The sequence below is a fragment of the Penicillium roqueforti genome (genome assembly GCF_015533775.1).
Source record: "Penicillium roqueforti strain LCP96 04111 chromosome Unknown scaffold_04, whole genome shotgun sequence".
NCBI classification, from domain to species: Eukaryota; Fungi; Ascomycota; class Eurotiomycetes; order Eurotiales; family Aspergillaceae; genus Penicillium; species Penicillium roqueforti.
The window spans coordinates 143,131-168,031 of record NW_024067568.1 but is presented as its reverse complement, the minus strand read 5'-3'; the positions used below and the strand labels follow the sequence as shown (position 1 = coordinate 168,031).

Sequence of the window (24,901 nt, the reverse complement as noted above, 5' to 3'; positions counted from 1 at the left end):
TTTGGCCATGGTGGAAAATGTACCTTTGCTGTACAGATGCAGGTGGTGAAGGATACTTAGGTGGGTGAATATCCGCCCTGAGTGCCCTGAATAGAGCGGCGAGCCGTCTACGATCCTGCAGGAGTGGCAGAGTAGGGACACATTGGAGAGTAGGGACGTACTGGACGATACATAAGGACGCACTAGATAGTAGGGACGCGCTGGAGCTGTTTGGGTGGGGCAATAAGCGCGACACAAGTTTTAGGTGCAAAATAGTGATCGTACTGGACGGTGGGCGGTAAAGCGCCCGCTCGCCCTCCAAAGTTACGGGTGGAAAGACGGCCGTTTCTGGCGCCAAAAGGGGTTATTTTCGGCGTCATTTTCACAGGTCCTCATATTCTAGTTGTAAATCTGTTAACTTCATTCCGCCTTGGGTAAATTGAAAGCATAACCCATCAGCAGCCGTAGGCTCTGATGTGTCATACAAGAGGGCTTCTTGTACTCAAAACAAAGCTCTTCCAAGTCTGGTATCTCTTCAACTAACAAGTCATCCAAGTCTTCAACCCCATGGGCCTTCATGCAGCAACTGCAGGCTGTAGTACAATGGCCTCTGGTGCCGATATGATCTTCGAATCCATCAACCGTCCGCGGCCTTTCACAGCAGCCGCAGCTCCGCCCGCAACAGCCGCCTCGTCCTGCGCAATCATCGCTCAACGAAGTAGAGAGATACCAATCTGGATAGGATCTTTGTATATTATATGCTCGACTAAATGACCAGCTCTTTATGGATTCTCGTTTGTTCCAACTCTTTCTGGAAAGAGCCCAATGACTTCTATTGAGATCCTGGAGCAGTCCTTTGTATAACTCGAGTTGTGAGGCATGTTCAGCTTCACCTTCAGAAGATAGAAGTAGATCTGATGAGGTTTCCAAGGTTTGGACTTTTTCTTGAATGCGGGCTCTTCTTTGAGCAATCCAACGCCTCTCGATATCATTTTCAATCAGTTCCTTGATCCAGCTTTCTGGCCCCCTCGGCTGTACCCCATGCCAAAAGAAACACCAATATAGCACTATGGCAAGCTGGCTGTAGCCTGCGTCTTTAAGCTGAGCTTCAACCTTCTCGGCATTTTGGCGGTGATGGTCGCTGTCATATATACGACTCGGGGCGTTCCGAATAAGAGTTTTTTTGTCGTCAATATTCAATTCGGTTGAAAGCAAGTGGACAAGAAGGTCTTCAGGCTTCTGAGCATTTTTTGTTTTATACAGCAAATCTTTCTCGGAGGATTTCTCGGGAGACTTTGCGATCTCTTGATAAGTCGGAAGTTCCTCGGAGGATTGCATCTCGCCTGCCTGAGGCTCGGTGGCTTTGTCCTTCTGGAGAATGTTGAGCTTAGCACTCATAGCGAGTAGTAGAAAACCGAACGATGCTAAAACTAGGAAAATGGTGGACATGGAAGGAGAATTCGGGAGACCGTATTCCGCCACGTATCGAGAATAAGATTTAGCCCTAAACAGGTGCAGCCGAAAGGTGGTACCGCTCTTTTTCTTTGAAGAAGAAGCAATAATGACATCTTATATGATGGCATACATGCATAGTAGCGCCAGTATGGTCACGGAGTACTCCGTAGATACAAGTTCTTTAGGGCTATTTCCCCACATAATAGAGGCCTGGATTCCGAAATCGGCGCAATCACCGGCCAATCACAGCGGATACAAATAACAACCGGACGAAAAAAAAAGGGAACATTCTTATCTTCTCCCCAGTTTCTCCCCAAACTTAACATTAGTGAAGATGGTGAGCCAGCTAGTTTGGCAGCGGGTTTCTGCCTCTCGTGGGGTATGTATACATCGAAGACAATCTCAATTGAACAATCTAACACCTTATAGATGGCCACACGGCTTTCATCACAACGGCTCTTCGCCCGTGGCCTAGCCACCGAGGCCTCCTCCTCCCGCATGCCCCCATATCCCAAGCTTGTCCGCAACCTTGAACATGTCCGCCGAGTTCTTGGCTCCGACCGCGCCCTCACCCTCGCCGAGAAGATCCTCTACGCGCATCTGGACAATGCCGAGGAGTCATTGCTCACCGGGACCAACAACGGCCGCGACATTCGAGGCAAGGCCAACCTGAAGCTGAAGCCCGACCGCGTCGCTATGCAGGATGCTTCGGCCCAGATGGCTCTGCTCCAATTCATGTCCTGCGGTCTTCCCTCCACCGCCGTCCCGGCCAGTATCCACTGCGACCATATGATTGTCGGCGAGCGTGGTGCCGATACCGATTTGCCGGCTTCAATCAAGGGTAACAGTGAGGTATTCGACTTCTTGGAGAGTGCCGCCAAGCGCTACGGTATTGAGTTCTGGCCCCCGGGTGCCGGTATCATCCACCAGAGTGTGCTAGAGAACTACGCCGCCCCTGGATTGATGATGCTCGGTACGGACAGCCACACTCCTAACGGAGGTGGTCTTGGTGCTATTGCCATCGGTGTTGGTGGTGCCGATGCGGTTGATGCGTTGGTTGATGCCCCTTGGGAGCTGAAGGCTCCTAAGGTTCTCGGTGTTCGTCTCGAGGGCAAGCTCAGCGGATGGGCTTCGCCTAAGGATATCATTCTATCCCTAGCTGGCAAGCTGACCGTTCGCGGTGGTACTGGCTACATCATTGAGTATCACGGCCCTGGTGTCGAGACCCTGAGCTGCACGGGTATGGCTACCTGCTGTAACATGGGTGCTGAGGTGGGCGCTACCACATCGATCTTCCCCTTCTCGCCTAGTATGGTTCCCTACCTGCAGTCCACCCACCGCGGTTACGTCGCAGATGCTGCTACCGAGGTTGCCTCCGCCGGCCCCTCGAGCTTGCTGCGCGCCGACACCAAGGCCGAGTATGACCAGGTGGTCACCATCAACCTATCCGAGCTCGAGCCGCACATCAACGGTCCCTTCACTCCCGACTTCTCGGTGCCGCTGTCAAAGTTTGCCGACACCGTCCGCGAGAAGAAGTGGCCCGAGACCTTCGGTGCCGGCCTCATCGGTAGCTGTACCAACTCCTCGTACGAAGACATGACCCGCGCCGAGGATCTCGTCAAGCAGGCCACTGCAGCAGGCCTCAAGCCCAAGGCGGATTTCTTCATCACCCCCGGCAGTGAACAGATCCGCGCCACTCTCGACCGCGATCAAACACTAAACACCTTCTCCGAAGCCGGCGGCATCGTCCTCGCCAACGCCTGCGGCCCCTGCATCGGCCAATGGAAGCGCACTGACGGCGTCCCCAATGGCGAAGATAACGCCATCTTCACCTCCTACAACCGCAACTTCCCCGGCCGCAACGATGGCAACCGCCGAACAATGAACTTCCTCGCCTCACCGGAACTCGTTACCGCGCTCGCCTACTCCGGCAGCACAACCTTCAACCCTATGACCGACTCCCTGACCGCACCAGACGGCTCGGCCTTCAAGTTCCAGCCCCCCAGCGGCTTCGACCTCCCCAGCGCCGGTTTCGAAGAAGGCAACCCCAACTTCCTCCCCACAGCCGCCGTCCCAGACGCAAGCAGCGAAGTCATTGTCTCACCGACCTCCGACCGCCTCGCCCTCCTCGAGCCCTTCGCCCCCTTCCCCAAGGGCGATCTCTCCGGCCTGCAGGTCCTATACAAAGTCAAGGGCCAGTGCACAACCGACACGATCTCCGCGGCAGGCCCATGGCTGAAGTACAAGGGCCACCTGCCCAACATCTCGGCGAACACCCTGATCGGCGCCGTCAACGCCGCAACCGGCGAGACGAACGTTGCCTACGACGAAGCCGGCAAGCAATACGGGATCCCGGAGCTAGCAGAGGCATGGAAGGAGCGCGGAATTTCGTGGCTCGTTGTTGCGGAGGATAACTACGGCGAGGGCTCTGCGCGTGAGCACGCTGCGCTGCAGCCGCGCTACCTCGGCGGCCGGGTTATTGTTGCTAAGAGCTTTGCCCGCATCCACGAGACGAACCTTAAGAAGCAGGGTGTTGTGCCTCTTACCTTCACAAACCGTGAGGACTATGACCGTATCGATGCTTGTGATAAGGTTGATACTGTTGGTCTTTACGATGTGCTGCAGACTGGTGGACAGGGTGAGATCAAGCTGCGTGTCACTAAGCAGAAGACTGGGGAGGTGTTCGAGGTCCCTGTTCAGCATACTTTCAGTCAGGATCAGTGTGGATTCATCCTTGCTGGTAGTGCCTTGAACCTGTTGGCTAAGAAGGCTCACTCTTAAAGAGAGAGTGGAGCAGGTGGAGGTGGATTGCAGACTGTTTTGACACCATAAAAATGGGTTGGGTTCGATCTGGAGTTGATGATTTGGTTGGAGTACATATTGTAGTCCTCTCACCTTGTATATGATGAATTTTGATGGTTTTATATTTGTTTTGCCGACTAGATGATATCCAATGTGATCTGTATTCTACTGTTTCCTGGTTCACTGGAGTGGAAGTGCAAAACCAAGTTGGTATAGTAGTAAATAAGTACTAAACCGAGAGATTCAAGTCATTCGATTGAGCCATCCATTGTATGTTATGGTATATAGTGTTGAAGCTGTGACATCGAAACGAGACAGAATCCATGATAGAAGAAGAGAAAGGAAGGAAGGAAGAAAAGAAGTTGGGCATGAAACGAGCATGGGAATATCATAAAAGAGCATCATGATGCCCGGTTCTTTCATAAGTAATGAGATGGGTAGAATAGTAACCACCTGCAAAGGGGAAGTCGGGAGATCAATAGAAGGAGAACGACCCAAAAGACGGCATAATAAACACCGATGTCTAAAAAGACCAGAAAAAGAAAAACAAAACACCAAGACAATCATATGTCCTGATTGCCGAGCTTCGGAAATCCTCAGACATCTCCGAGAGCATCCTATATATGAACGCCAACAAGCCTTTTCTATACTGGCAGCATCGAAAGCAAAAGAATCGGCTTTGTGCAGATGAATGCATCATGCAATAACCTTTTGAAACCTGGAATAGCAGGAAAAAGAGAAAAGAAGAAAATAGGAAGAAGAAAGGAAGAAAGAAGGAGGGAACAGACAGCAAGCAGAACCAGTGTCATCCAGTCCACTTCTGATCAGAGTACCCAGGGTCCCCAGAATTGACCCCCAGCATCTGACCAGAGTTATCGACACCGTACATACCCCCTTGGTTATTACCATAACCGCCCATCCCCGAATCATCCTCGTCAAAGCCAAATTCTCCACCAGAGCTAGCATCAAAGCTACTCCGCCCACCAATATCACTCGGATCATCACCCACAGCCGAAATCTGGTCCCACTGCAATGTCTGCAAAGCCGGGTATTGCGCCAGAAGAGCAGCAGGAAGAATAAAGTTGCCCGTCGATTGCCCATCCATGCCGGGCATGTTGGGCATAACGAGCGGCTGGGGGATTGGCTGGAGATGGCCGGATGGCGATTGTTGCTGTTGCTGCTGGTGCTCTAGCAAGACGCGGTCACGCTCTCGCGATTCCTCATCCAGAAGAGGCTTGATGCATACCCGGCCCGCCTCGGAGCGGAAGTGGCGGCCCAAAGCGTCCGCACGGGCGAAGCGGCGGCCGCAGCCCCATTGTCCGCTTCGCGAGAGCTCGCCGCGGCAGACGAATTTCTTTTCGCCGGAATGGAGGCCTTCGTGGCGTTTGCGGTCGTGCTGCCGTGCGAATGCTTTGCCGCATACTGTGCACACAAATGGTCGTTCGTCGGTGTGGGTGCGGAGGTGGGATCGCAGGTTGTATGCGCGGGTAAACCGTTTCGGACATAGGGTGCACTGGAAGGTAGCTGGGTGTTTCTGAATTCTTTTTGGCTCCCCGGGTACTGCTCCGGGCCTTTGTGGATCGGCGAGATCTAGGATGTAGTTCCGGTTCTCGATTGATGAGGTGGAGAGGCGTCGGTTTGATCGTGAGGGCGAGGGATCTCGCGAACTGGGACTACTGCGCGAACCAATCGATCCAACAGGGGACAAAGATCGTGGGGTGGCAGGTGCGCGGGGCCCTAGAGAAGCTGCTGAAGTTGCAGGAGAGCGTGGGCGGGAAGCAGGGTGATAAGGATCAGATTTGCTACGAACACGGGATCCTAAGTTCTGTTTAGTATCGTACGAATCAAACTGTTGTAAATCGTCACTTACGCATAGCCGGAGGGCTCAGTGAGTCAAAGTCTGCCGTTGATTTGGCTGGGCCGAAGCTTGGAGCTCGTGATGGCGGGGCAAACTCAACATTGATCGATGGAGGAGCCATCTGTGAAGCTTGACCAATGTCGCCCGGGATGTTATTCAATTGGCCCATGTTCATCATGTCTTCTTGGGGCATTCCGTACATGTCTGTCGGCGCAGAGGGGAACTGAGTGAGATATGAATTATTCGGCACCATCTCATTCCCCTGTTGTGGCATCAACCGCGGAGAGATATATGGGCTGTGGAGAGGACTGATCCCCTGCTGATGCTGTTCCGATAACGTAAATGATTCCATGCCTAGGCCATTGTCGTAAAGATTTGGATCATTTTGGGGAATCAAAGAAGGCGATGCATTGTTCTCAATGCCATCGAATTCGTGCTGAGACAAATAAGGGGAGTGGCTGGCCGACGATACTTCGGACACCTCGGACGGTGCACGTCGATGGCCTTGGAAGGAAACATTATTCATAACCGACTGCCAGTCTGGACCTGACTGGGCGCTCAAATACGCCGCAGTAGCCGGGTCAAGCGAAGTGTGTCGTGAATGCCGAGGGGTATAGTATGCACCCGGCGTGGACCCTGGAGGGGACATGGGGCCAGGTGAGGAATGTTGCTGATCTTGTGATGGATGCGAGGATACAGAAGGATTGGAGATGGGGCTGACTAGATCAGCGGGGTTTATCGCTTGGTTGATAGACTGATGCTGTTGCATTTGCGGGTCTAGCAATAACGAAGAATCGTACTCGGGGGTGGAAGCGCTGTTGGGGCTGTGATTCTGGTAGAGAGAGAAGTCCAATTCTGGGTGATTGGAGTTGAGCATATTGGAGAAGTTTTCATCGCCCTGCATCCGTCTCATTCCCGTCGAAGAGTGCTCGAGCTGATTGACCAGGCTTGTCTCGAACGACTGCGATATCGGAAGGTTGGTATTGATGGTTGGAGCATAGCCCTGGCCCCCCAGCGGTGATAATGTCTGTGTCAAAGGCGCCCCGGTAAGGTAGTTTGGGTATCCATATATCTCAGCACCGCCAATGCTGCCGTCGGGATTCTGATAGGAGAGGTTTGTGGAATAAGCGGCCATGGAGGAGGGGTCAACTCCTAATCCACCGGGGTTGGGGTCGTGATATTGTTGGCCGTGCGGCGAAGGGCTTATGCTCCGATGCTTCATATCTTCCGAACAATAGACCGCGCCGTGGTTCTGGTCATGCTCCGGACAATAGGCCGTGCCGTGGTTCTGGTCATGGGAGGTCATGTTTGCGAATGCGCGTGGGTGGGGGCTCTTTCACGAAGGCCAGGCTGAACCTGTGATCAGAGACGAGGGATAGCAGGGATAGAATATAGCGCAGAAATTCAGCGACGGGGCAGATTAGACAGGCAAGCCTGTCAGGGTCGTGGACGCCCGGTGATGTAGGAAGAATGGTGTCTGACGACGTAGTGGGATGTCATTCGCAAGGGTCCAGAATCGGGTCCGGTACGCGAAGGAGCCTCTGAGCTAGTTGTCAGCGGTCGGCAGACTGCCTCATCATCTCTAAGAGCAAGGATACCTTGAGTTTGACGAGATGTCCGCAATAGAGAGTAAATGAGGGAGGAGTTGAAGGTCAGGCGTTTTCACGTGCGCAAGGCGGTCTAGGTCAAACACGTCTTGTCGTATAGCAACTCGCGTGCTGTAGACTCCAATGCTGTACGGAGGACTCTCGTAGGGATGATTGATTTAATATATGATATTCCGATAATATTTCCCTGTGGGGGCTAAGCGCGAAGAGTAAAAGGAAGAATTCCCACCTTCTTCTACTCCGTACAAGTTTCCTCCTAAAGCAGATCTCTCCCCACATTGGCATTATCAGTGTCCACCCTGATAACAGATAGACGAACACAGACTATTTTTATACAAATTCTCAGAGATTGAAATGAAAAAAAAGACGCTGCCTGTTGAATATACACATATTAGGCCATGAGGCATTCCCCGATCTTCCCAAAGTGGAGGGGTCAGCGCTAAAGAAGACTTGGCTTTAGCTTTTGCACAGCCACGCAGCTGAGGCCCATGGGCGCTAGTCCTATTTAGGTATGCAGGATATAAGCTATTGGCCAAGGCGCACTTCAACAGTCTGCCTTGTCTATACTTGTACATTCCATTCGATCTTTCCTGGCTTTCCTGACTGTTGCCTAACTTCACAGATCTCCTTGCATAAGCCTCTGGTTCTAGCTAGGTATCAAATCTGACATGGCTAAACCCTTAATTCATCAAATGTCAGTCGACCAAGCAGCGGAAATTTTATCATCGCAACTAATCCCAAATTCCGCATTATCCACCCACTATCTTCCATAGAAAGCGGAAGGAAACTCCATTACGTCTTAGAAAAGGCTCGGAGGAAATCTGATATAAGGCATTGGCGGTTGGAGACTACCGTACAAGGGGTGTTCTACAATATATGGAAAACAAATTCGTCTTAGGGGAGGGATACAACCAAAAGTCCCAGAACCCCAAATATTTCATTTCTTCATCACACGCTAGACGTCTTGCCTCCCAGCATCATATATCAGTCATGTCATGTCGCGATTGCTCAAATTCCACAAGAGACAAACTCTGCAGTCCCTCGAGGATCAAGGAATCCAAAATATGGCACCAAAACCCAACCCGCCCGGTTTTGACAGAGTCAACATTACATACAGTTAGAAAATAAAAAGCAATCTGGCCCCTCATTCATGCATAAGACCAAGAAAGAAGAACAGAAGGAAAGAGAAAGAAAAGAGAAACCCATGAAATGCACTGTGGGACTCTCTGCCCTCCAGATTCATAGTCACAGAGACTGAACTCAACAGAACAGAACAGAAGAGACATGCAGACGCAGCCGGTCGGTGGGCACCAGTAAGCCCTTCACAGGGAGGCATCGATGGATATCCACGTGTGTTCATGTATATGTACAGACCATGTAGAATGTATGGAACAATTTCTAGGAACAATTTCCAGATATCAGCCTGCCGAGAACCGGAACGGAAAGAGTATCAAAACGATATTCGATGATATACAACAACTTCACTAGGTATATTAAGGAAGTGTCGAGGGATGGAGGAAGTGGTGGGTGATAATGCGGTAGGCGGGGAGGATCAAATGTAAAGAGGTGGACTGGACTGGAACGATGGACTGGACTGGAACGATCGGGACCGGTCACATTTCAGTTCGATGGCTGCGACGGAATATTCGATGCGGCAGCCTTGGGAGGAGGCTTGCATTTTCCAATCACAAGGCCTTCATCTTCCGACTCATCCTCGTCCTCGTCATCGCAGTAGTACCTCGACTCATCCTCTTCGGACGACCTGGGCGAGTTCGGATGAGTACGAAGGGGTTTGAGTGTCTCCCCGGTTCGGAGCATAGAGGGTACTTCGTCCAAGTCATTTCCCTTGACCGAGTAACCGTCACCGGAAAGAGACGATGCGTTTGAGACGACCGACGGAATGCTGGGGTGGGAGGCACTCTGAGACATGCCGCTGGTGAAGTCGTCGGCAGAAGAGGAAGATACAGTGGCCGAGGTGGAAGTGGCCAGCCCGTTGTTAGTGTCGGCGGCACACCCTTGGTTGGTAGCTGGAGTGATAGGTGGTAGAAGGAGCGATTCAGTAGAGTACATCGCGTAGTCAACTCTTAGAGTACCGCCTTCATTTGCATCAATATCGCTCCGTCTACGACGCAGGAGTGCATTCCTTGTGAGATTGAGAGATTCTGCAGCTGATGGATCCTCGATCTTCGAAGATCGCTTGCGCCTGTGTGTTAATTGCTGGGCAGAAGAGTGTTTCTCCTCATGCCACAGGCCGGGGGTGCGCACTTGGCCATGGGCAGATGCATTGCTGACAGCGATGCTAGGCTCAGCAGAGCGACGTTCTCTATCCCCATGTCGAGATGCCGACTCGCCAGACGGAGAACTGCGCCGACTATGACTGCCTCGTGATGCCCGTCGAGTAGCTCCACTAAAAAGACTACCCAAGTTGGTAGGACCTAGGGCTTCGATGATAGAAAACGGCCGAACCGTCAATGGAGTATCGAAACTGGATGGCTTGACCGTCTTTGCGGATTCTGCTGTGGACATTGAAGACCGTGCGCGACGAGGAGGACCAGGTCGGCGTGGAGGTGGAGTGGCAAGCTTAGTCGCAGCAGCAAGATTTGCTGCAGCTGGTTGCTCGCCGTCAAAATAAGATGCCCAATCACCTTCATCCACCGGGCTTGCAGTAACGCTCTGGGCAAGCGGATGTCCTTGACTGCCAAATTTGAGTGGCCGGAAGAATTCCTCGTCCCCTCGCAAACTGAAGCGATGACTGTCGCGGGAGGTTTTTCCAAATGTGCTGTTACTTGAGGCAGAGGACAGGGTCTCGGTAGACGGTGTTGTGCTCGATGTGCGCTTGCGGAATTCCTTGTCCTTCGATCGGCTGCTGCCGAACCATTTGGCGACATTAGATCGAACACGTTGAATGAAAGGGACTTTGCTGACAGCGCTTGTGACTTCTTCATTCGAAACCTCAATGCGCTTACCCTTACTTTGGAAGGCAGGGTCGGTCTCCTCAATCCAGACTCGAGGGTTGGGAAGACCGTGGAGTGTCCAGGGGTGGTGTTTGATCTCTTTCAGGGTGATTCTTTTGATCGGATCTTTGGTTAAAAGACGCATGAGCAGATCGTATAGCTCATCGTCGATATCCTCATAGACGAGCTCATCATCATTTCTCAGATTCCACTGATTAGAGTCGGACGCTTCATCCATCACGGGCACAAGGCGCTTCCGCGGAATGAAGACTTCCTTCTTAACGATGGTCTGGAACATGCTGTACCCATCATCCGAAACGAAAGGTAGGCGACCAAAGATCATTCCATATAATGTAACACCGAGCGACCAAACGTCGACGGCACCAGTGATCTTGGGGATCGACCCAATAGTCTCCACGAAATCATCGCCGGTATAACATAGTTCGGGGGCATAGAAGGCTGGAGTACCAACAGTCTTGGACAATTCACGCGCATCGTCCAACTCCGTTGCGTCGGTCTCGCCCACTTGCTCTTCTTCCTCGTCCCGCATTGGGCGTCCCAGGTAGGAAACACCGAAATCAGAAATCTTCACCCGATGAGTGCTGGTGACGAGTAAATTCGCCGGCTTGATATCCCGGTGGATGATACCTTGGTAGTGGAGATATTCTAAGCCAAGTACCGAGTCCCGGAATGCGCTGCGGGCTTCATCGATAGTCAAACAAGGAACGAATGCCATGTCATCGCCCTCTGCAGACCACTCGGGTTCAGATGGTGCATAACCAAAGCTACTAGAGGCTGTGCTGGAACGTCGTTCGATCGGGAAGTCTGAATATGCGCCGTACATGCTGCCCTCGATAGCACTTAGAGACGGGTCCTGCGTGAAGGATGGGCTTGAGTCATCTGTTACTGCAACAGATGGTCTCCTCATGGGAATACCAGACTCGTCATCCTCCTCATCTGAAGACTCCGCACCGTGCTCCAAACTCCAAGCAGGGATTGGCCCTTGCTGGGCATCGGCAGCCTGTGCTTCAATGCGTTCGCGAGCCCTTTCCCGTTGCCGCCGCAGATGCTGAGCCGTTCGAATGAATTGGTGGCTCTCTTCCAAAAAAGCGGGAGTGTCTGGAATTCCATTCTTTTCCCGCTCAAGACGTAGCTTGTCGACGTGGACAATTTCTCGTAGACCCTTTTTGCGCCAGACAATCTCGCCATTCTCAACGTACTCCAGCACAATGTACACCTTTTGTCGGTTCGGATCGTCGATGACTTCGAGCAGGCTGACCACGTTTGGATGCCGCGCCTTCTTCAGAATAGCCACTTCCCTCTTCACTTTGTCTTCTGGGTTGCCCAATTTGCCTAACCGACGGCGGGTGGAGTACCGCTGGACAATCTTGATGGCAACTTTCTGCTTAGTCGCAATATGCTGGCCTAGTTTCACTTTGCCATGTTCACCACGTCCGAGCTCTTCAAGGATTTCATACTGATTGATGGTTTTGTTTCCCGTGATTATGTCGCGATCAACTTCGGCGGTGTGTGTTTCCTTCGGTGGTTGAAGATGTGACGGATGGAGAAGTGAGCTTCGCGTCGAGACGTCATCGTCCGACGCGGATGGCGTTCCCATGCGAGAGTGTCTCATGGAGAAGAGCCCGGGGCTCGATATCGGAGTGTTGCCCGCAGTACGAACACCACGGGCATAGGAGTGTCTGGGTAGCGGATCTGGTTCGGCGAGGTGAGGGTGGTAGGTGGGATGCACCTGAGACTGGAGGGAGGCATAGGATTGATCGGGGTAAACTGGTAATTGATTATCCGAGTGTCTCGAGGCTCGTCGAGTGCTCCTTCCAATGCTTCCATTTTCCGATCGGACATCGACCACGATACCTTCGTTGAGGGCTTGTAGGGAACTCGACGACGAGCGATTCGAGGGGGCCCGAGCACCACCAACGCCGGGGAAGGCCTGGCGGAAAGTTGCGGTAGCTTCCGAGACATCGGTGATGATAGATGGTTGTTCCGCGGATGATTTGGATTGGGGGCGATACTCGAGTTGGTCGTTCGACGCAGATGGGAGTTGCGATGACTCGTCGGACCGGCTGAGATCTCGCTTGTGATTTTTTGAGACATGATTCCGAGCCAGCTGATCTGGATCCTCCAGACCAGCTTGCGAGGATCTATTTTCTGTCATATTCCCTTCTTCCTTCCTGTGTGGTATTATTTCAAAGGGAGGGGGCTGAGGCAGCTGTGCCGAGTGCAGTTGTGCATCCTAATTGAACATTCTCCAATTCGACTCTTTTTTTTTTGCGGGGGTTTCCCTCGTGAATAATTGATTCAAGGTGAGCTGACAAAAAGCTCTGTTTGCACGCACAAACAGGTCGGCATTACTTTCGTGAAGTCGATAGGGATGGCGACAAGGCAACGGAAACCGTGTACCGGACAGCGGGTTGTCGCCTTAGGGGGGAAGGACACGAGGTAGACCTGCTACTGCACGAGGGTATGGACGATCCCACATCCACACGTGGGGAAATGAGTCAAAAAAAAGGAGTGCCGTTGACAACAGATGCTATAAATAATTCGGGGTTTGGCTCATTCGGATGGCCAGTTCTCGGGGGATGTGGAGGTGGGGGGAGCGAGATCGGAATCAATCAAGAATAAGAGATCCGAAGGTAATGTGGAAAGGAAAGGCAAGACAGCCAAGCAGCTGTAAGAATTACAAAAAAAGAAAGAGAAGAGAAAAAGATGTGTAGAGAGACCGAGAGTCGAGAGGAGAGTTGAAGAGTTGAAGGGGGAGGTTGGGTAATAGGGTAGAGCGATGATCGGGATGCCAAGAAACAAGATAAGTTTACCAAGTCAATGGTGAACCGAATGGCGGATTATAAAAAATAAGTGTGAAAAAGGAAAAAGGGATACGCTCGAACTGCCAATGGATCTACTTGGGGGGATTGAATATATCAGATTTCAGGATTTAGCCATATCTAGTGGGGCTATCAGCTCTGGAATTCCGCGCTGTTTGCAGATTAATCTGGTACTCCTACTATTCCGTGCATCTATAATACATATCTTATAGACAGAATATAGAATATAGAATATACAGATTATATCCTGTAAATGTAGTTGTTCCCAGTGGCGGATTTGCCACTGGGCTTGGGTCCTTACGTCGAGGACTCTTCCGTGGACAGCCTAATTCCCATGGACCATGACAGGTTTCAGCGAGTATGTAGGCAAAGAGCCTAGACTGGAAGCCATCGTGAGAATGCCAAGTAGGTAAATGACCGACCATGGTCGCCCAACCGTGTGATGATCCTTATTTTTATTATTCCAACTCGACTCCCTCGGCTCCGAGGCCTGCATCTTTACAGACAGACTATCTTACTCCGGTGCTGGCTATAGATCATTTTACCTCCAATCGTAGATTCGCTCATAACTTCTGCCCGAACTGCTGGGCCCTAATACCGGAAGCTGTATTATAAGGGGTTGTATCAAGGACGTCTTTTGCCGTTTTATGTCGTCCCAGTCAATTGAAGAAAAGGCAAAAGTGTATCCATGGATGGAACTCTACTCTTTCTTGGATGTACTTTGTACACTCCGACTTGTTGTACATATATATGGCATGTTATAGGGATGTTATAGGCTTATATGCCATATAGTATACTGTAACACTATATATTACTATGATACTACAGAATACTCCCAGGCTCCGGGAGGCGTCCTGCATGAAGCTCTTTCCGGGAGGAAATCCTCATGAAATCCGCTGTCCGTGCATAAAATTATCTGTGCGCGACTCCGTATACTCGACGTCATATAGGGGTCTGGCCCCTAATTAGCCTTCTTTCTCTTGTATCGTCTTGGCCTATGTCCTTGATTTCTTTTCTTGCGTGTAACCCTGAAGTACGATCGGTAATTTGCCGACTTACATTATCTGCATTCCAAGGTCATGACATGCCATTAGAACTCTCCGGGGAATCAGAGATGCCCAGGGACCAGACTCCAGATAAGACGCTATGCCCCACAACTTACGATGCGGGGGATCACTCGATCGAGGGCTAAACTACGGTAGACATATAATCGCGGGGTTCAATAGTCTACTTATTCCCTCGAACTAGTATATGAGCCCGTTTCTCAGGAGATGTAGCCGAGTGGATTGGGGCAGATGCCCTCGCTGTCGCATGTAGAGCGGGAAGAAGGCTGATCAATCGTTATATTCCGCATTCTGAGCGATACTCGTCATCCTATAGCACAGGGGTAGAGCGTGCAAGAATTACCAATCATTCCTACCATGGTTGTACAGTTTGCCCCGCGCAATGGAAGTTCGGCCTGAATATCCGAGACAACACGTTCTGCAGCCATTTCCGGCGCCGATGCATGCGATTCCAAACCAAGCTAATCCTAGAAAGGACCTAGAGGTTGGAGTGTGAGGCAATTGTCCGGGTGGTTGGCGACACCTTGACCGTTTCAACAAAATAATAATCTCTATTCTGCATATCCCGTCTTCATTTCATGCCATTCCACATCCAGATTCAAAACATCACTCTGCTTTCTCCACGATGCATGTACCTACAGCACCCACAGTCCCCGAGCGCCACCTACACCGCAAAAGCGATCAAAGCACACGAAGACGAGCATGGCCAAAGCTCACGGGAAGCACAACACTATTCCCAATTCTATATCCCTCATCCATTTCGGGCTTCGCTGATGCTTATTGAGGGAAATTGCTCGTGTTGATCCTGCTGTGTGACGAAAGGGGCAAGGTGGCTTTTTGTTCTCCCTCTCTGATTGAGTCCCAGTCGACTGGGCGTGTGCACACCCTGGTGCCTTATTACTCTGTGTTAACGTCGAGTCGGATTTACAATTTAACAGAGCGGAGCACCGGAAATTAGACACCGGTGGGCTAGCGCTATATTGCACGGTGTTTATGCACAGGCACGGTGCAATATGGTTTGATTTAGATTGTCATCCTCTGTTGATCTCTATCCCGTAATGGTTTTGATTTTGGGGTGAGCATCAAAGGTGTTTAGTACTTGATCATAAATTAGAATAACCTTGTCGATACCTCTAGCCTCTTGCATTCCACATGTGATTGTATACAAGTCCACAGGTGGCGACTTTGTCTTGGAACCCCGTTTATAGTCCACATCAAGGCAATGTGCAGTATCGAATATTTGCCTCTTGTTGCCGAGCATGGATGAACTACCTGTCCAATCTCATTTATCCGTAAAGATCGACTGGCTGAAGCCGACTAATTTTTCCACCGATACTTGCTTTCCCCTTCGCTTCTCGTAGCCATGAGACCAACGTCCCCGAACGCCGGTGGCTGACGATGGTAGCCGCCGCTCGAGCATTCTTCCATGCATGGGTCTCGTATAGTTGCCTTTAATAAGCGAGATAGTTATTTACACCGCTAGCTCCATTGGGATTGTAGGACATACTCCACGCTTATAATGGACATTCTGTTCATAGTTAGACACGTGTCTACTCCTTTTCTAGTTCTCTCAATAAGACTATTCAGATAGCCCATTTTCACATATGCGAACTAGCTATACAAAAAAGTCAAATGTTAGCTCGGTTGTTATGCTAACGTTGGATGTAAGCCGGGGAATCCACAGAACCGTGTTGGGGTGTTGCGGTCCGAGACTTTGCTTCTTTTTCACATGAAGACACTACATATATAGCTGTATGCACCGGATTTTAGGCCGCAGCTGCGACTTGCCCAATTTGGATATCGCTGGTTGAAGAGGGTGCTTAGGGCTGCTAGGAATATGTCAACTCGTGAGTACCTATTGCTAGAAGCTGAACGCTAACTTGTTCCGACAGGCAGAATATAGACGAACTAGACATAAACTACCATGCCAACAGTTAACTGTAGTGTGGTTTGTAAAAGGATCAGAGCACCGTACACTGTGAAACATGGTCCTGATTGGGTACATGACCACGGTGCGGATGACGGAAAACTTTCCTTTCAGTCTAAAGCACTAACTGCGAGGCGCTTATTTGCAGCTGCGTACAAGAGCCCATTGATGATTCAAAGATGACGGATAGTTTTCCCGCAAAGAAACTGCCCGAATCACATGTGATATCATAAATATCCAAGATCATGCGCCTAGGTACACAGGTGAGCTTTTAGGATTATATAAATGTGACATGACACTCATGACACCCATTAGACGTAAGATCAATTTACCACTTTCGGGTTTGTCTAGGCTTGAATAGGATCGCAGCAAATACCATATCTTCCATTACTATACTACATGCATTTACTTCACGTCAGTATGATCTAGCGGGCAGATAGACAAATGAAGACTTGCACTGTATTTGCCTGTGCTTAAATTTACATCTGGTATAAGGAGTCCACGATTCAGCTTGTCGAGAACTTGAGATTTCTGTCGTGAATCTCCCCTTCCAAGGCCACAATGACTTTTGCTCTTTGTGCACCAAGAACCCCTACTTTCAGTCAACTCCTATCACGTCTTGCCCAGAGACGTGGGATTGCAACTCCTACTACCATGACACCCCGTATCATCGACACGATCAAAAAAGATCACCGGGATATTGAATCGTACTATGGCAAGATAATCACCTCCAAGGACGAGGATGAACAAACTCGTTTCCAGAATCTGTTCACCTGGGAACTAGCTCGACACTCCATTGGAGAAGAGCTTGTTGTTTACCCTCTCTTCGAGAAACTTCTCCCCGGTGGCATGGAAATGGCCAATAAGGACCGTGACCAGCATCAGAAAGTAAGTTAAGCTCCTCTGCCACCTACCTATCAGAGTGCTGATGTGACGTGATGGGCCAAGGTTAAAACGCAATTGAAGGCGTTCCAAAACATGACACCTTCAAATACGCAGTTTGTTCCTGCTGTCAGGGAGCTGATGGAGGACCTTGCTGAACATATCAAAGAGGAGGAGACTGAAGATTTGCCTAAACTGGAGGACGCATTGTCTCAAGAGGAGAGTGAGGGCCTTTCTCAGAGCTTTGGACGAACGAAGATGTTCGTCCCTTCGCGTTCTCATCCTAGCGCACCAGACAGGCCTCCGTACGAGACAGTTGTGGGGCTTCTAACGGCGCCGATGGATCATCTGGCGGACCTCTTCCGTAAGTGGCCTGATACTTCGGGGATGCCTAATCCCTCTACGAAATAAATTCGCTAGTATGAGCCTTGCCGGCTGTATACGTTCAATGGACCTCTTTCCCGGACATTGTATATGAAATGCTGTTAATTGGTTTTCATTATCGTATAAGTTATATGTTAAGGTTGGTGTATTAGTTTGGATTGAGGCGGGGATCCACGAATTGGGTCAAAAGACACAATTACGGCGACGTGACGAATATCGACGTAGACAACATTAGGCTTTGAGTCTAGGCAATCACACGATGTCCCCCGAAGTTCATCAAGGTTGCCACTATCTATGTTTGAGGTCATATGCCATGTGTTCATCTACCATGGGTTTGGACATATTGAGCTTTTGACTCAGGTCCTAATTATATGGAATATGTAATCATATGTGCTTATCTTGTTGTCTAAGGATATATGGGATTGTTTATTATAGAACTTCGATCTTCGAACTCTTCGAGAACTAAACATATCTACAAGATAGTGATGCGGTTTTCTTCAACACGAAGCTATGGCTTGCTCTTGGGCCCATAACACGATGTAATAGAAATTGGCATTGACATTCTCCTCTGATGATGTTGATAATATTCCTTAAAACTCCCCTGGATGGATCGTTGTGAGGCCATGGCAAGTTCTCAGTGGAGGCAAATATAGAAAAGTCGAGGCTGAATAGACGTCAAAGTGACTCCATCGCATCTGTCAACAGCCACCCCGTGGCGTTACATATATGGAGTTGTGTATAAATACGTAGCTAATTTGGCATTGGATCACGCATTTCAACATTCCAAACTATTTACAATCATAATACTACTCTGTACATATTGTACATATTCACAATGGTCGACAACCCCAACCCCGGTAATTTCCACAACCGTCCTCACGAAGAGGTCGAGCAGATTGCTCGAAAGGGTGGACAGTCTAGCCACCACGGCGGATTTGCCCATATGGATAAGGAGAAGCAGGTTAGTAAAAGCAGTGTCTTATTCCATATACAGCAAACTGACGACTCTGAAGAGGAACATTGCCTCGAAAGGCGGTCATGCTTCGCGTGGAAAATTCGAGCCAGGAAGCGAGAGAGCCAAAGAAGCAGGCCGGAAAGGAGGTCATGCTGTCCATCATCTTGACCAGCCTGAGGAATAAGGTGATTTTATCATCGCAGGAATTCGCTGCGGCTTGCAAGTTGCTAGTCTCAGCTACCCTTTAGCTATGCGGTAAAAAGAAATGAAATCAACTTGAAACGTTAAGGATTACGAGGAAGACATGTCTATTCCACTTATACATTCGTTTATAACCGCTTCAATGGTGAAATTGGGGCTTCTTACTTAACTTTTGAGCGAGTTTTCACATTTAATTCATGTTTAGTCTCCATGCCCAAGAAATATATCATATCTAGAACGTCTCAAGCTATTTCTTCCAAGAATCTTCTAGCTCTCTTCCTGTTGCCCATCCTTTTCTAGAATGGGAATAGGCAAGGATTTAGCGCGCTCCGCTCCTAATCTTGGCAATATGCATGTCTACATACAACTTAAGCATACATGTGTAGATCGTACATAGCCTCGGGATGTTCCGTGATGAACGACCTTAAAATGTAAAAGGTAAAAGGTGCGAAACCCCGTATCTGGTAATAGATCGATTGAATTGATGTAGTCTGAAACATATACCGGCTTTACTAAAGGCCACTTGGAGATTTGAATAACGTCGAAGGATTCTAATATTGAGAGAAATCAAGCCAAGTTAATTAGATTACATTTAATGCTACTGCCTGGTGTGCATAGCTGCATATGTAGGAGATGCTCTTGAGTTTACCTGAAAACATGAGGAAACACGCAATCACCTCGCCGTTGCCCAGCAACGAAGTCAATCCGTCGATCTGACTCGCGGCAACACTTTAGGTTCCCTCTTTCCTTGTTTAGTGCAAGCAAACAAAGCCGAGTAAATGAATGTGACTCTTGGTACTCTTGGGTGATTGATGATTGGTCTAATATAGAGAACAGGCGAGACCCAGGTCTGATGATAAACTTGTTTACTGAAGACAATGTTACCCCTCCAATATCTCCTTACCTTTCTACCTTTTCATTACCGTTCACGTTGACCACGTTGACACCTGTCAAATTTAATATCTGCATTGCACTGTCCAAAAATAGACACTCTTCTTCGCGTGGCATGTCATGCTCGCCGATCTTGGAATGTATCCCTGCTTCTGATTGTCTCGGATCGCAAGCAGCATGAAGCATCGGAAGGCAAAGGGACTGCTTGCGCTTCTTGCACTCGGTGGTCCCTCTACTGCAATCCCATACACTCCGTCCTCTATCTTCCTTTCCCCACAACACAATGACTCCCTCGCGTACATCCTCCGACCTAGCTCCACCGGCGGAACCGAGTTCGTCTCCCTCAACCTGTCCAGCAGTATCGACGCCGAGAATTTATCCTATCAAACTTTGCTGAAGAGCACGCCGTTCTACAGTTCTGACCAGAACTCGAGTTTCATTTCCACCATCAATGACCAAGGGTTCATCACAGTCTACTCGGGCAACTGCCACAGCGCATCCGATAAGCCGATACTATGGGAGTTCCACCCAAACAGCAATAGCCCAGTCGGCAATGGGACTTGGCAAAAACTACCAGTTATCACCAGCGACGCAAAAACCGCTCCGAACTATCTGGCGGCGGGGTTTACGTATTCGGCATCCCGGAACGAGGACGAGAGCTCCATGTACGCTTTTGGTGGGATGTGTCCATTCGCCAACAGCACGGACGAAACATGGGTCTCCGCAGCCAACTATTCGCACTCGACGGTCGTGTTAGGGCCGAGTCCCTACTACAACACCAAGTTCACCGCTGCCACTACTGGCAAGCGCGCACCGCCCATCGCTGAAGCCGGAATGGCCGTCGTGCCGCTTCAGCCTACATATGCTGCCGGTTCTACGGGGAAACAACAGGATTTCTTGTTTATTGGTGGTCATACTAGGCAGGCGTTCCTCAACATGTCGCAACTCGCCATTTTCTCGCTGCCGCAGCAAAGCTGGAGCTTTGTTTCTGCGGTCTCGAATTTGACGCCAAAGACTGAGCTGACTGTTCGGGATACGGTTTCTATCGAGCCTCGTTCCGGTCACACAGCAGTTCTCTCAGAAGATGGAAATAAAGTGTTTGTGTTTGGAGGTTGGGTGGGCGATATTACTGTCCCTGCTGAGCCGCAGTTTGCAGTTCTGGATCTTGCGGAAGGGTTTGGTGGAACCACTGAATGGATTTGGACAGCACCCTCTTCCGAAGGCTTAGGAATCACCGAGGGTACTGGCATCTTCGGACATGGAGCGGCAATGCTCCCTGGGGGTGTGATGATGATTTCTGGGGGCTACACTATCCCGAAATCGTCTTCGAAACGGGCATTACCGACTACACAGTCCAACCCGCAGATCTATCTCTACAATGTGACTTCGAGCAGTTGGGTTACTTCTTACAGCAACCCTGCAGCCAGTTCCTCGAATGCTTTCCCCCATTCTGGTAAGCTTTCATCGTCCCAAAAGGCCGGCTTGGGGGTTGGACTGGGCATTGGATGCCCTGTTGCTATAGCCATTGTTTTATGTGGATGGAACTATCACCGAAAGCGCCGTGGAAAGAGCCAGCGAGACTCGCAGCTACGGGAACTTGCTTTGGGGGCCGAACGATCTCACTTTTGGGGTCGAGATTGTCCAACACAAGCAAGCAGTATTCGGGGCTCAGGAATGAGCCAAACAAGGGATGCCCTCGTGTATCCTTGGTCGGCAAACCGCTGCCAGACGACACAACCCAACTGGAAAGTCCAGGGCGAAGGCATGGCGGAGAGGACTGGGCTGTTGGTGGACCCTCCCAGTCTAGCCAAAAATAACCGATCCCCCATGATACCTCCAGTGAGCAATAGGCCATTCTCATATCGAAACAGCGAATACCGGTGGAGTGATGCTACTGGTGATATCCACCCTATTGATGAACGCGAGGAAGATGAAGAGATCCTACGAGAACATCTCATGGCAAGCACTCCAGCTGAAACAAGACCCACGGTCAAGACGACGGAGCCCGAAGATCCCTTCTCAGACACCCCCTACGCAACTCCTCGGAGCACCATCTTCGGCGTTGGCCTAGGTCCTTTCTACAGCCGGCGAAAGGATATTGGATCTGTGGATCCCGTGTCCCCGACAAAAAGCGAACAAACAGCCACCAATCTGTCAGAAACCTCGACATTCTCCTTTGCATCCACCCAACCTGTAGGCAAGGTCAATCAAGCACGAGCTATCCTTGTCGATCGACCTCTGAGCTGGGGCAGTGGACACCAGTCACTGGAATACCTCGCCGCAGGCTCAGTACACAGCGATCCAGACGGCGTAGCCCCCTCGGAAAACTCTGTTTCGGCGGATTCCTACTCTACAGCCAGGACAAACATGTCCCATCGCCAGTCGGAGAACGAGTCCCTCCTCTTTGATGCCTTCGACCCCACCACACCCTCATCACCCTCACCACCCTCATCCCCTTCAAAACTGCCCCGAGAATCAAAACCTAAACCTGCCGACTGGGTAATTAACACCATGCGCCGAGCCCTGACAATGACCCGCCGCAGCCCCGACAGCCAGCTAGACTCCGGTGCTAGTACCACTAGCACAGCGCACCGGGCCTCCGGCATTGACCGCCGCAGCACGCTACTCGGGTCTGACCAACAATCCACATGCTCGGGCCCTAGCTCCCCGCGCCGAGCAGTCAGCGCTTCAGCAGAGTTATTCCGCCGTAAGCAGGGCGCCAAAGACTGGAATGCGGGTAAACGAGTCTCAGACGATGTGTTTAACACTGCTCGGTCTACACGCGATGATCTTTTCATCGGCGCGCCAGGATATCTGGGCAACGAAGCTGGCTTCGGCGATGATGAGGAAGATGTACATGATTGGGACCTAGAGGGTGCCGCTGAGGGCCGACGAGTCCAGATAACTTTCACGGTTCCTCGAGAGAAACTTCGTGTCGTTAATGCTACTGCTGGCGATGTTGATAGTATGTCTGAGCGCTCTGTTAGTTGGAGCACAGGGAACCGGAGAGTTAGTACCTAGATCTGAGATCTGGCATCTTTCCTCTTCTCCTGATTTTCTTGTTCTCTTTTTTTGGTTTTATCTTCTCACTTGTTGTTTTGTGTCCTTTTTTTGGTTAGGTGAGCTTGGTTTGGTGTCTGCATCTATGAGAGACACCTAGAGGTGTGCTGTGTTACATTGCATTGTGTCGTTTGTACACAACTTTAGCGTGCGTTTGTGGTTTTCTCGCTTGGAGTCTTTACTTTTGTCACACTGCTTTCCGTGGGTGGCTGCTGTTTTCTGTCGTTTCGATATCCACAGCGATGTTTTGATGCCGTTCTGAGATAAGAATGATTTTTCTGATGAATCCATGTGTTCCCTTTTTTTCGTGATTCTTCGGTTCCGAGTGAGCGCTTGTTAGATTAGGTGGCAAATTCAAAATTGATGTCTTGCTTTGAGGCTTCTTGAGGCTTTAAGAGTAATAACTATAGTTTAGACAATTTTGTAGATTTTCCCGAAATTGGTAAATGTATGAATATGGCATCTATATAACACTTTTGTAGCTCCATGATACATCAAATACGTATATAGACATAGACGTGACCCTTCTTAATGACGCTTGCGTATAACATTTTAATAAATTGTCAGGTTTCCTCCCGTCTACAACGAAGGAGCACCATTGGGCGCGGTAGTAGGACTAGTACGAATAGTCTGAGCCTTCTGGGGAAGCAAGTTCTTGGCGCCCTCGCGGGCATACTGAGCCATGAGTGCGTCCATGATAACCAGCGACGACATAGCCTCGACAATAGGGACAGCACGGGGGGTAACACAAGGATCATGACGACCCTTCGCCTCCAGGACACCCTCTTCACCGCTGTAAGAAGTAGTGGTCTGCGCCTGGCCGATAGTAGCAGCGGGCTTGAACGCGACGCGGAAGTAGATGGACGCGCCGTTGGAGATACCACCCTGGATACCGCCAGAGTTGTTAGTCTTGGTGGTGAGGCGAGGGCTGCCGGTTTCAGACGTGTTGACGACGAAGGGGTCGTTGTGGATTGAGCCGGGGACCTCGCAGCCACCGAAGCCGGAGCCGATCTCGAAGCCCTTGGTTGCGGGGATGCTGAGCATCGCGTGGCCGAGCTTGGCTTCAAGCTTATCGAAGCAGGGCTCACCTAGTCCCACAGGCACGTTGCGGATCACGCATGTTACGGTTCCACCGATGCTGTCGTGGTTGTCGCGGAACTTCTCGATGACTTTGGTCATGCGCGCAGCAGCCTCGGTTTCCGGGCATCGGATGGGCGAGAAGGTGTCGACGGTTTTGCGGTCAATCGTCTCAATCAGCTTAAGGAACTCTGGGTTCGTGGAGGGGGAGGGGTGCTCGGGGGTTGGGGGGAAGAGGTGCTCGTTGCCGACGGAGGATACGAAGGCGACGATCTCGATGTTATGGGCCAGGCTGAGGAATTTCTCGGCGATGGCGCCGGCAGCGACACGGCCTGTGGGAATTGGATTAGCAAGAGTAATCGCTTCTGGCGTTGATAGTTACACATGACGTACCAATGGTCTCACGGGCACTGCTGCGACCACCACCGCTGCTGGCCTTGACGCCGTACTTCTCAAGGTAGGTGAAGTCGGCATGGCTAGGGCGAGGGTACAGGTCCATTGTGCTGCCGCCGTAGTCCTTGGGGCGCTGGTCCTCATTGCGGACGACCATGGCAATTGGTGTACCAAGAGTGATACCGAACTCTGTGCCTGACTGGATCTCGACTCGGTCCTTCTCATCCCGCGGGGTAGTGAGAGCGCTTTGGCCAGGACGGCGCCGGGTCATTTGGGGCTGAATGTCGGCCTCGGTGAGTTCCAATCCCGGAGGACATCCATCGACGATGCAGCCGACAGAGCGACAGTGCGACTCGCCATAACTAAATTGTGGGTGTCAGTAACAATGTGTTTTGTGAGGGGTGGGTAACCTACGTGGTGACACGGAAATATTGACCCCACGTCGACATGATGGGCGTTCAAAGATAGTCGCAAGGGATTGAAGACAATTTACACGTTCAAAGACCTTGAGATCAATAAAAACTGCAGAATAAGAAAGAAGAACAGTGGTGATGGCTGACCGCAAGTAG

General features: G+C 50.5%; 7 protein-coding genes across 7 annotated transcripts; 4 read left to right on the top strand and 3 right to left on the bottom strand.

Annotated features, from left to right (window-relative positions):
* Window positions 1-1,768: 1,768 nt before the first annotated feature.
* LCP9604111_2895 (aconitate hydratase ACO2) lies at window positions 1,769-4,215 on the top strand (the record flags this gene model as incomplete). The annotated part of the gene is made up of 2 exons (XM_039070422.1): window positions 1,769-1,813; window positions 1,864-4,215. 2 exons carry the CDS (start codon window positions 1,769-1,771, stop codon window positions 4,213-4,215), a joined length of 2,397 nt encoding a protein of 798 aa, XP_038930850.1.
* An 826-nt stretch (window positions 4,216-5,041) lies between these two features.
* crzA (putative C2H2 transcription factor Crz1) lies at window positions 5,042-7,400 on the bottom strand (the record flags this gene model as incomplete). The annotated part of the gene is made up of 2 exons (XM_039070421.1): window positions 5,042-6,054; window positions 6,107-7,400. 2 exons carry the CDS (start codon window positions 7,398-7,400, stop codon window positions 5,042-5,044), a joined length of 2,307 nt encoding a protein of 768 aa, XP_038930849.1.
* A 1,921-nt stretch (window positions 7,401-9,321) lies between these two features.
* Window positions 9,322-12,831, bottom strand: LCP9604111_2893 (putative serine/threonine protein kinase; the record flags this gene model as incomplete). Its single annotated transcript, XM_039070420.1, has 1 exon — window positions 9,322-12,831. The coding sequence occupies one exon, from the start codon at window positions 12,829-12,831 to the stop codon at window positions 9,322-9,324; it is 3,510 nt and encodes a 1,169-aa protein (XP_038930848.1).
* A 4,219-nt stretch (window positions 12,832-17,050) lies between these two features.
* Window positions 17,051-17,782, top strand: LCP9604111_2892 (uncharacterized protein; the record flags this gene model as incomplete). Its single annotated transcript, XM_039070419.1, has 2 exons — window positions 17,051-17,377; window positions 17,438-17,782. The coding sequence occupies 2 exons, from the start codon at window positions 17,051-17,053 to the stop codon at window positions 17,780-17,782; spliced, it is 672 nt and encodes a 223-aa protein (XP_038930847.1).
* Window positions 17,783-18,590: 808 nt separating this feature from the next.
* On the top strand, window positions 18,591-18,894 carry LCP9604111_2891 (con-10 family general stress protein; the record flags this gene model as incomplete). Its single annotated transcript, XM_039070418.1, has 2 exons — window positions 18,591-18,716; window positions 18,769-18,894. The coding sequence occupies 2 exons, from the start codon at window positions 18,591-18,593 to the stop codon at window positions 18,892-18,894; spliced, it is 252 nt and encodes an 83-aa protein (XP_038930846.1).
* A 1,085-nt stretch (window positions 18,895-19,979) lies between these two features.
* Window positions 19,980-22,823, top strand: LCP9604111_2890 (uncharacterized protein; the record flags this gene model as incomplete). Its single annotated transcript, XM_039070417.1, has 1 exon — window positions 19,980-22,823. The coding sequence occupies one exon, from the start codon at window positions 19,980-19,982 to the stop codon at window positions 22,821-22,823; it is 2,844 nt and encodes a 947-aa protein (XP_038930845.1).
* A 618-nt stretch (window positions 22,824-23,441) lies between these two features.
* Window positions 23,442-24,781, bottom strand: LCP9604111_2889 (bifunctional chorismate synthase/riboflavin reductase [NAD(P)H] ARO2; the record flags this gene model as incomplete). Its single annotated transcript, XM_039070415.1, has 3 exons — window positions 23,442-24,271; window positions 24,333-24,694; window positions 24,747-24,781. The coding sequence occupies 3 exons, from the start codon at window positions 24,779-24,781 to the stop codon at window positions 23,442-23,444; spliced, it is 1,227 nt and encodes a 408-aa protein (XP_038930844.1).
* Window positions 24,782-24,901: the final 120 nt, after the last annotated feature.